General features: G+C 54.8%; 2 protein-coding genes across 2 annotated transcripts; both read left to right on the forward strand.

Annotated features, from left to right (window-relative positions):
* The first annotated feature begins 933 nt into the window (after positions 1-933).
* On the forward strand, positions 934-2,267 carry LOC100476988 (POU domain, class 4, transcription factor 3). Its single transcript, XM_002924688.1, has 2 exons — positions 934-1,053; positions 1,371-2,267. Exons 1-2 carry the CDS (start codon positions 934-936, stop codon positions 2,265-2,267), a joined length of 1,017 nt encoding a protein of 338 aa, XP_002924734.1.
* Positions 2,268-6,291: 4,024 nt separating this feature from the next.
* Positions 6,292-7,625, forward strand: LOC117801390 (POU domain, class 4, transcription factor 3). The gene is made up of 2 exons (XM_034655684.1): positions 6,292-6,411; positions 6,729-7,625. The coding sequence occupies exons 1-2, from the start codon at positions 6,292-6,294 to the stop codon at positions 7,623-7,625; spliced, it is 1,017 nt and encodes a 338-aa protein (XP_034511575.1).
* Positions 7,626-10,549: the final 2,924 nt, after the last annotated feature.

The raw sequence follows: 10,549 nt of genomic DNA on the forward strand, positions 1-10,549 counted from the left end.
GTAAGCGCTGGCAGCCGAGCAGAAGTGTACTGACTGACTCCCAAGGTGGGTGGGCAGTGCTCCGTAAGCTCCCACAGACAGACGGGTTGGGAAAAGGGAAGGGGGCCAAGTTATCTTTCTCTAGCGAAGGTAAGAACCGCGAGCGTGGGGAGGAAGCCTCAGGCCTCCAGGACCGGGCAGGCAGTTACTTCCCTCATCTCCACACCGCCGGCCGATTGAGGTCACCTGGGGCTCATTCTGGCAGCCCCTCACCCTCCCTAGAGCCCGTCTGGGTGCTTGGAGGCGCCTCTTCGCTGAGCCGCGAGGCCGGACTCTGGTGTACGGCTCGGGCGTGGGGCCAGGAGCGCCCTTGAAATGGGCAGTTTGGCGGCAGCCTGGCCGACAAGGAGTGCGTGCGTGCGTGCGTGTGTGTGTGTGTGTGTGTGTGTGTGTGTGTAGTCGGGTCAGCGTCCTGGCCCCGCTCAGCCCGGGGCTGCCCTTCGATCTGGGCAGTGCGAGTTGGGACAGGACAGAGAGGTTTGGCACTCTGGGGGGAAACAAGTCCACGAAGAAGAAGAAAGAATCCGGAAGGTCTGCGCGCTGGAGCCAGGCGGGGCGGGGCGGGTCGGGAGAGGCCAGGCCGGGCTGGGGTATAAATGCTGCGGCGGGGGCGGCCGTGGCGGGCGCACAGAGGCGCGCCTAGAGCTGCCGCCTGGCCTCGCCTCTCGGGCCGCCCCTGCGAGTCCCGGGCGCGTGAGCACGCCTGCGCGCGCCCGGGCCCTTCCTGGCAGGCTGCTTGTAAGATGAGTGAAGAAGCAGGTGGGGGAGAGGGGAGGCAGCGAGCGAGAGGGCGAGGGGAGCGCGGGCGCTGAGCGGCGCTCACTTGGAGCGCGGCGAGCGAGCGAGACGAGCCTGATTCATGTCCCTCGCTGCCTCCCTGCCAGGCGCGCGAAGATGATGGCCATGAACGCCAAGCAGCCTTTCGGCATGCACCCGGTGCTTCAAGAACCCAAATTCTCCAGCCTGCACTCCGGTTCCGAGGCCATGCGCAGAGTCTGTCTCCCAGCCCCGCAGGTACGTAGTGGAGCATAATTACCGCTCTAAGGCACATTTTTTGACAGGCACTAGCTTCATGTTTTTTTCATGTCGCCCAGAACAATCGCCGCTGTCTGAACCCCTCTCCTTGTCTCCCCCGCGCTCTCTCCCGGCGCGCTCTCTCTCTCATTCATGTCTCTCTGATCCACACGTCTGTTCCAGCAGAGCCTCTGTCTCCGTATTAATTTTTATGACCTGGGCTTTGAGGAGAGGCATCTCGGTTGCTTGAAAATGTGTTTTAATCCTGAGTTGACAGTATTCCCCACTGACCGTGCTGTGCGCCTTCTCGCTTGCAGTTGCAGGGTAATATATTTGGAAGCTTTGATGAGAGCCTGCTGGCACGCGCCGAAGCTCTGGCGGCGGTGGATATCGTCTCCCACGGCAAGAACCATCCGTTCAAGCCCGACGCCACCTACCATACCATGAGCAGCGTGCCCTGCACGTCCACTTCGTCCACCGTGCCCATATCCCACCCGGCCGCGCTCACCTCGCACCCGCACCACGCTGTGCACCAGGGCCTCGAGGGCGACCTGCTAGAGCACATCTCTCCCACGCTGAGCGTGAGCGGTTTGGGCGCCCCAGAGCACTCGGTGATGCCAGCGCAGATCCACCCGCACCACCTGGGCGCCATGGGCCACCTGCACCAGGCCATGGGCATGAGTCACCCACATGCCGTGGCGCCTCACAGCGCCATGCCCGCATGCCTCAGCGACGTAGAGTCGGACCCCCGAGAGCTCGAGGCCTTCGCCGAGCGCTTCAAGCAACGGCGCATCAAGCTGGGGGTGACTCAGGCGGACGTGGGCGCGGCTCTAGCCAACCTCAAGATCCCCGGCGTAGGCTCGCTCAGCCAGAGCACCATTTGCAGGTTCGAGTCTCTCACTCTCTCACACAACAACATGATTGCGCTCAAGCCGGTGCTCCAGGCCTGGCTGGAGGAAGCCGAGGCCGCCTATCGAGAGAAAAACAGCAAGCCAGAGCTCTTCAACGGCAGTGAGAGGAAGCGCAAACGCACGTCCATCGCGGCGCCGGAGAAGCGCTCACTGGAGGCCTACTTCGCCATCCAACCGCGGCCCTCATCGGAGAAGATCGCGGCCATCGCCGAGAAACTGGACCTTAAAAAGAACGTGGTGAGGGTCTGGTTTTGCAACCAGAGACAGAAACAGAAACGAATGAAGTACTCGGCTGTCCACTGACTGCGGCGGGGCGCAGCGTCCGGGTCAGGGAGAGCTGAGTGTACACCACCCCCGGAGTGGGGGGGAACGGTTATGGGGGACTCCAAGACGTTTCCTGGCAGGTCAGGCTCTCTCCCCCGAAGCCACAGACTTTCCCCTTTATCCCACCTCGTTGCCTCCCGGCCTTCTCTTTCTCTTCTTTCCTTTCTATTCCCACCAGAAAAGCTATGGCGCTAAGAAAAAATTGAAGAAGGGCAGTTCTGGAGGGACTAGCGCTGTCCCTGGTGCTGAAAATCGCCCTCGCGCCCTGGGCTGCGCGACCTCAGGGCAGGAGCCCGAATGTAAGGGATAGTGAATTGGCCCGACCGCAGGACTCTGGGGGTGAAGGCGCCACTTTGCTAAGCGCAATTAGACAAAAGGTGAAGGGATGGGAAGGCAGTGATAAATAATAATACAAAGTCTAACTGGGGCACAAACATGTACTGGAGATTTATTTAGAGTATATAAAATACGTGTACGTTTCCAAAGGATAGCCTTATACTCCTTTCTCCTCTTAAATTTTATCCATCTCATCCTTTGGTTTGTAGTAAGTTTTCTAAGGTATCATGGATTAGGTTCAGGGAAAATGTGCGTGGAGTTTCGAGGTCCCAGCTGTTCTCTGTGGTAAGTCGGGCTCCAGAAAAGATGGGCCCAATTCAGCGACTGAAAATTCTGGGATCCCATTCCTGGTTGCAAGCAGCAGCTGGCAACTGCTCTGGCCCATCTCCCCGATCTGATGGTGTCTGAGGGGGTAATTACTGCCTGATGGAGAATGAGGGGGATTGGTAGTGCTCTGGACCGACTGAGGACTGTGACCCCAGCTCGCTGCTCCAGCCAGATTCCCAGCGCAGCGTAGAGGCAGCTCTTCAAAAGTAATTGTAACTTCTCTGAATCATATGCAAGTCCTTCCAACACGTCTAACCTCGTTGTGATTTTATTATTGTTGTTAGCATTGTTATTTCCTATTATTTATTTAACTCTGCTTCTTTCCATCCCCCCTTTTTTGGGTGTCTCCTGGTGGAGGTTTACTTATGGTTTTGGGGAGAAAGAGGAGCCAGACAGCTGGCCTGGACCCTTCTCACCCACGTCCCTCTGGCCCCGTCACATTTTATCTTTCGTTGCTTCATGTAATTTGCGTGTTGCTGTGTGACCTTTGGTTTTGTTCTCCAAATAGATACAATAAAATATTAAGTTTTCTTCTGTCTTTACCCCTTGAATTAACTTCTAAAATAAATGCTTTATTTTTCAACCCGAATCACAGTGATTTTCTTTCTTGGAGGCTAAGAAGTACTAGTCTTGGAAAGGATTTAAAAGTGAGAACACATACGGGCTGGGTTTTCACTTCCAGCAGGCCGGTCTCTGGCCATCTCTTTCCTTTTCCACGCAGCCTCACCTTCTCACTCTGATCTCCTCTAGGGAGATCTGGCAGCTCATCTCCAGACCTAGGGTTACAAGGCACTTCCCCCCATGCTTCCCAGCATGCGAATCTACCAGCCTCTGTTCGCTCAACTTGATTCAGACCCGTTGCAAACTTTGAGGCCTGACTGATGGGAGTAGAAGTCCCCAATACTTCCACTCATTGGCTGAATGATCCTGAAGCCAGTTTCTTACTGTCTCTAAAAAGCCTCGATTGCTTGTCTGCAGGATGAAGAGGCGAATATTTCCCTCACAAGTTTATTGTTAAGATTAAATAAAATTGTTTGATGCTTAAGGCATCTTTCAGTGCTTGATGCTTAAGATAAAACATTATTTCAAAAGATTCAAATGGCTGGATAGGAAGTGAGTAGATAGATACAAAGAGGGAGGAAAGTGTTCTCCACCGGACAGAGTCTGTTGGGGTCCCTTGGGGGTCATTTCAGAAGCTCATTTAAAACTCACCCAAGAACTTACTCACCCCAGGGTCTATCTCATCTTCTTTGTGGGGGTCTAAATGATAGATCTGCTGCAAAGATCCTAACATAGTGCCTTGCGCACAGTAGGAGCTCAACAGATGGCAGTTCCCTTCTCTCTCACTCTCTTCAAAAGGGGGAAGAAACCTTTTTGTGAGCGGCAGAAACACCTTCACGACCTAAAAATTAATGTTCCAAGTCTAGGAGTGGTCAGCACATTTTCCCTCTGTGTCTTCAAAGAGCGGTGGGTCATCACCTCCGGCCTGAAATTCGGAGCACAGCGGGTCTCCCCTCGGCGCGGTGCACCCTCTTTGCTGCACAAGCAAACCTGGGGATCGCCCCCAACCCCTGGGCCTCAGCCCCTCGCCCCCGCTTAGCCCAACAGCCCCAGCGAGGCATCCACCTCCTTCTCCATCGGGTGTCCTTTAATAATAAATGCCCTTATGCCATTACATTATATTGTGGGTTTTGAAAATTTAAAATACGGCTGATGCAATATTAATTGCCTATAGTGGTATAAAACACAGGGCCGGAGCCCAGCCAGGCTGCAGAGGAGGCGGCCGTGAGCGTCCCGCGCCGAAGTGAAGCGCTCCAGACAGACGCGCCTTTGCGGGCTGCGACGTTTCCTGCAGGTAAGAGACTTCAGCTTTTCTGGCCCGGGAAAGAACCCGATATCCGCCTCCATCTCCTTTCTGAAAAGTTCCCTGCTGTTTAAATTAATAACCTCAAAAGTTTGGAAGACTTTTTTTTTTTTTTTTTTTTTTGAGACGGACTGATGAGCCTCCTGAAAGTTAAGATCTGCTCCATAACCGGCCTGTTTGGGTTATGAGTTGACTCGCGCCTCTGAGACTGGTCCGCTTCAGGCGCCGGGGCTGCCCTGGCGCACTGGTATTTTGATCAGTTTCTACCTGCGGGCGGGAGCTCCTGCTCCGTCCACGGCGCGCCCCATCCTCTCCCACCCACTGAGTGCGCCGGGCCGGCGCCGCTGCCTCTCTCCTTGGGCTCTCTCAGGAAGCAACGGGAGCTGTGGTTTCTCCGGAATTGTGCAGTCGCCTCTGCCACTCCTCCCGCAGAGGCACAGAACTCTGAAGAGTGGAGGGTGGGTAGGTACCAGCCGGTTTGGGGTTCACATAGGCCTCCTCTGCATCCTGGTGGATGCAAACCTAACCCTGTGGCCTTGGGCAAGTCATATCACTTCTGTAAGCTTCTCTTGCTGGCTGCAAGCCTCACAAAAATAGTTTTGCAGAGTAACTGAAAAACACTCCTAGCGGATTTTCCATTCCAAAATACCACCAACTTGAAACCACCAACATTCACTGTCCCGGCCCAGCTGGAGTTTCTTTAAACTTAGCCAAGAAAAAGGAGGGAGGAGGGCAATGTTCAGGGCTGTTTGTATGGAAAGCTGCATTGGGCCTTTCGAGGTGGGATTTTGAGAGTCATTTGTGGAGTTGGGCGAAGATTCTAGGTGCTTGACTGTCTGGAGTTAGGGTCTGACCCGGAATGGCTGAAGCCAGGGCTCCCCCTGAATCCTGGGCCCCTGGGTTCCTGTGTGATCTCTGGCCAGGAGCTTCCTCTCTCNCGTGCGTGCGTGTGTGTGTGTGTGTGTGTGTGTGTGTGTGTAGTCGGGTCAGCGTCCTGGCCCCGCTCAGCCCGGGGCTGCCCTTCGATCTGGGCAGTGCGAGTTGGGACAGGACAGAGAGGTTTGGCACTCTGGGGGGAAACAAGTCCACGAAGAAGAAGAAAGAATCCGGAAGGTCTGCGCGCTGGAGCCAGGCGGGGCGGGGCGGGTCGGGAGAGGCCAGGCCGGGCTGGGGTATAAATGCTGCGGCGGGGGCGGCCGTGGCGGGCGCACAGAGGCGCGCCTAGAGCTGCCGCCTGGCCTCGCCTCTCGGGCCGCCCCTGCGAGTCCCGGGCGCGTGAGCACGCCTGCGCGCGCCCGGGCCCTTCCTGGCAGGCTGCTTGTAAGATGAGTGAAGAAGCAGGTGGGGGAGAGGGGAGGCAGCGAGCGAGAGGGCGAGGGGAGCGCGGGCGCTGAGCGGCGCTCACTTGGAGCGCGGCGAGCGAGCGAGACGAGCCTGATTCATGTCCCTCGCTGCCTCCCTGCCAGGCGCGCGAAGATGATGGCCATGAACGCCAAGCAGCCTTTCGGCATGCACCCGGTGCTTCAAGAACCCAAATTCTCCAGCCTGCACTCCGGTTCCGAGGCCATGCGCAGAGTCTGTCTCCCAGCCCCGCAGGTACGTAGTGGAGCATAATTACCGCTCTAAGGCACATTTTTTGACAGGCACTAGCTTCATGTTTTTTTCATGTCGCCCAGAACAATCGCCGCTGTCTGAACCCCTCTCCTTGTCTCCCCCGCGCTCTCTCCCGGCGCGCTCTCTCTCTCATTCATGTCTCTCTGATCCACACGTCTGTTCCAGCAGAGCCTCTGTCTCCGTATTAATTTTTATGACCTGGGCTTTGAGGAGAGGCATCTCGGTTGCTTGAAAATGTGTTTTAATCCTGAGTTGACAGTATTCCCCACTGACCGTGCTGTGCGCCTTCTCGCTTGCAGTTGCAGGGTAATATATTTGGAAGCTTTGATGAGAGCCTGCTGGCACGCGCCGAAGCTCTGGCGGCGGTGGATATCGTCTCCCACGGCAAGAACCATCCGTTCAAGCCCGACGCCACCTACCATACCATGAGCAGCGTGCCCTGCACGTCCACTTCGTCCACCGTGCCCATATCCCACCCGGCCGCGCTCACCTCGCACCCGCACCACGCTGTGCACCAGGGCCTCGAGGGCGACCTGCTAGAGCACATCTCTCCCACGCTGAGCGTGAGCGGTTTGGGCGCCCCAGAGCACTCGGTGATGCCAGCGCAGATCCACCCGCACCACCTGGGCGCCATGGGCCACCTGCACCAGGCCATGGGCATGAGTCACCCACATGCCGTGGCGCCTCACAGCGCCATGCCCGCATGCCTCAGCGACGTAGAGTCGGACCCCCGAGAGCTCGAGGCCTTCGCCGAGCGCTTCAAGCAACGGCGCATCAAGCTGGGGGTGACTCAGGCGGACGTGGGCGCGGCTCTAGCCAACCTCAAGATCCCCGGCGTAGGCTCGCTCAGCCAGAGCACCATTTGCAGGTTCGAGTCTCTCACTCTCTCACACAACAACATGATTGCGCTCAAGCCGGTGCTCCAGGCCTGGCTGGAGGAAGCCGAGGCCGCCTATCGAGAGAAAAACAGCAAGCCAGAGCTCTTCAACGGCAGTGAGAGAAAGCGCAAACGCACGTCCATCGCGGCGCCGGAGAAGCGCTCACTGGAGGCCTACTTCGCCATCCAACCGCGGCCCTCATCGGAGAAGATCGCGGCCATCGCCGAGAAACTGGACCTTAAAAAGAACGTGGTGAGGGTCTGGTTTTGCAACCAGAGACAGAAACAGAAACGAATGAAGTACTCGGCTGTCCACTGACTGCGGCGGGGCGCAGCGTCCGGGTCAGGGAGAGCTGAGTGTACACCACCCCCGGAGTGGGGGGGAACGGTTATGGGGGACTCCAAGACGTTTCCTGGCAGGTCAGGCTCTCTCCCCCGAAGCCACAGACTTTCCCCTTTATCCCACCTCGTTGCCTCCCGGCCTTCTCTTTCTCTTCTTTCCTTTCTATTCCCACCAGAAAAGCTATGGCGCTAAGAAAAAATTGAAGAAGGGCAGTTCTGGAGGGACTAGCGCTGTCCCTGGTGCTGAAAATCGCCCTCGCGCCCTGGGCTGCGCGACCTCAGGGCAGGAGCCCGAATGTAAGGGATAGTGAATTGGCCCGACCGCAGGACTCTGGGGGTGAAGGCGCCACTTTGCTAAGCGCAATTAGACAAAAGGTGAAGGGATGGGAAGGCAGTGATAAATAATAATACAAAGTCTAACTGGGGCACAAACATGTACTGGAGATTTATTTAGAGTATATAAAATACGTGTACGTTTCCAAAGGATAGCCTTATACTCCTTTCTCCTCTTAAATTTTATCCATCTCATCCTTTGGTTTGTAGTAAGTTTTCTAAGGTATCATGGATTAGGTTCAGGGAAAATGTGCGTGGAGTTTCGAGGTCCCAGCTGTTCTCTGTGGTAAGTCGGGCTCCAGAAAAGATGGGCCCAATTCAGCGACTGAAAATTCTGGGATCCCATTCCTGGTTGCAAGCAGCAGCTGGCAACTGCTCTGGCCCATCTCCCCGATCTGATGGTGTCTGAGGGGGTAATTACTGCCTGATGGAGAATGAGGGGGATTGGTAGTGCTCTGGACCGACTGAGGACTGTGACCCCAGCTCGCTGCTCCAGCCAGATTCCCAGCGCAGCGTAGAGGCAGCTCTTCAAAAGTAATTGTAACTTCTCTGAATCATATGCAAGTCCTTCCAACACGTCTAACCTCGTTGTGATTTTATTATTGTTGTTAGCATTGTTATTTCCTATTATTTATTTAACTCTGCTTCTTTCCATCCCCCCTTTTTTGGGTGTCTCCTGGTGGAGGTTTACTTATGGTTTTGGGGAGAAAGAGGAGCCAGACAGCTGGCCTGGACCCTTCTCACCCACGTCCCTCTGGCCCCGTCACATTTTATCTTTCGTTGCTTCATGTAATTTGCGTGTTGCTGTGTGACCTTTGGTTTTGTTCTCCAAATAGATACAATAAAATATTAAGTTTTCTTCTGTCTTTACCCCTTGAATTAACTTCTAAAATAAATGCTTTATTTTTCAACCCGAATCACAGTGATTTTCTTTCTTGGAGGCTAAGAAGTACTAGTCTTGGAAAGGATTTAAAAGTGAGAACACATACGGGCTGGGTTTTCACTTCCAGCAGGCCGGTCTCTGGCCATCTCTTTCCTTTTCCACGCAGCCTCACCTTCTCACTCTGATCTCCTCTAGGGAGATCTGGCAGCTCATCTCCAGACCTAGGGTTACAAGGCACTTCCCCCCATGCTTCCCAGCATGCGAATCTACCAGCCTCTGTTCGCTCAACTTGATTCAGACCCGTTGCAAACTTTGAGGCCTGACTGATGGGAGTAGAAGTCCCCAATACTTCCACTCATTGGCTGAATGATCCTGAAGCCAGTTTCTTACTGTCTCTAAAAAGCCTCGATTGCTTGTCTGCAGGATGAAGAGGCGAATATTTCCCTCACAAGTTTATTGTTAAGATTAAATAAAATTGTTTGATGCTTAAGGCATCTTTCAGTGCTTGATGCTTAAGATAAAACATTATTTCAAAAGATTCAAATGGCTGGATAGGAAGTGAGTAGATAGATACAAAGAGGGAGGAAAGTGTTCTCCACCGGACAGAGTCTGTTGGGGTCCCTTGGGGGTCATTTCAGAAGCTCATTTAAAACTCACCCAAGAACTTACTCACCCCAGGGTCTATCTCATCTTCTTTGTGGGGGTCTAAATGATAGATCTGCTGCAAAGATCCTAACATAGTGCCTTGCGCACAGTAGGAGCTCAACAGATGGCAGTTCCCTTCTCTCTCACTCTCTTCAAAAGGGGGAAGAAACCTTTTTGTGAGCGGCAGAAACACCTTCACGACCTAAAAATTAATGTTCCAAGTCTAGGAGTGGTCAGCACATTTTCCCTCTGTGTCTTCAAAGAGCGGTGGGTCATCACCTCCGGCCTGAAATTCGGAGCACAGCGGGTCTCCCCTCGGCGCGGTGCACCCTCTTTGCTGCACAAGCAAACCTGGGGATCGCCCCCAACCCCTGGGCCTCAGCCCCTCGCCCCCGCTTAGCCCAACAGCCCCAGCGAGGCATCCACCTCCTTCTCCATCGGGTGTCCTTTAATAATAAATGCCCTTATGCCATTACATTATATTGTGGGTTTTGAAAATTTAAAATACGGCTGATGCAATATTAATTGCCTATAGTGGTATAAAACACAGGGCCGGAGCCCAGCCAGGCTGCAGAGGAGGCGGCCGTGAGCGTCCCGCGCCGAAGTGAAGCGCTCCAGACAGACGCGCCTTTGCGGGCTGCGACGTTTCCTGCAGGTAAGAGACTTCAGCTTTTCTGGCCCGGGAAAGAACCCGATATCCGCCTCCATCTCCTTTCTGAAAAGTTCCCTGCTGTTTAAATTAATAACCTCAAAAGTTTGGAAGACTTTTTTTTTTTTTTTTTTTTTTTGGAGACGGACTGATGAGCCTCCTGAAAGTTAAGATCTGCTCCATAACCGGCCTGTTTGGGTTATGAGTTGACTCGCGCCTCTGAGACTGGTCCGCTTCAGGCGCCGGGGCTGCCCTGGCGCACTGGTATTTTGATCAGTTTCTACCTGCGGGCGGGAGCTCCTGCTCCGTCCACGGCGCGCCCCATCCTCTCCCACCCACTGAGTGCGCCGGGCCGGCGCCGCTGCCTCTCTCCTTGGGCTCTCTCAGGAAG

This window comes from Ailuropoda melanoleuca, chromosome 3 (genome assembly GCF_002007445.2).
Source record: "Ailuropoda melanoleuca isolate Jingjing chromosome 3, ASM200744v2, whole genome shotgun sequence".
NCBI classification, from domain to species: Eukaryota; Metazoa; Chordata; class Mammalia; order Carnivora; family Ursidae; genus Ailuropoda; species Ailuropoda melanoleuca.

Coding starts and splice junctions, on each gene's coding strand:
- LOC100476988 (XM_002924688.1), top strand. CDS start 934: ATGATGGCCATGAACGCCAAGCAGCCTTTCGGCATGCACCCGGTGCTT. Junction 1,054..1,370: donor TCTGTCTCCCAGCCCCGCAG/GTACGTAGTGGA, acceptor TCTCGCTTGCAG/TTGCAGGGTAATATATTTGG.
- LOC117801390 (XM_034655684.1), top strand. CDS start 6,292: ATGATGGCCATGAACGCCAAGCAGCCTTTCGGCATGCACCCGGTGCTT. Junction 6,412..6,728: donor TCTGTCTCCCAGCCCCGCAG/GTACGTAGTGGA, acceptor TCTCGCTTGCAG/TTGCAGGGTAATATATTTGG.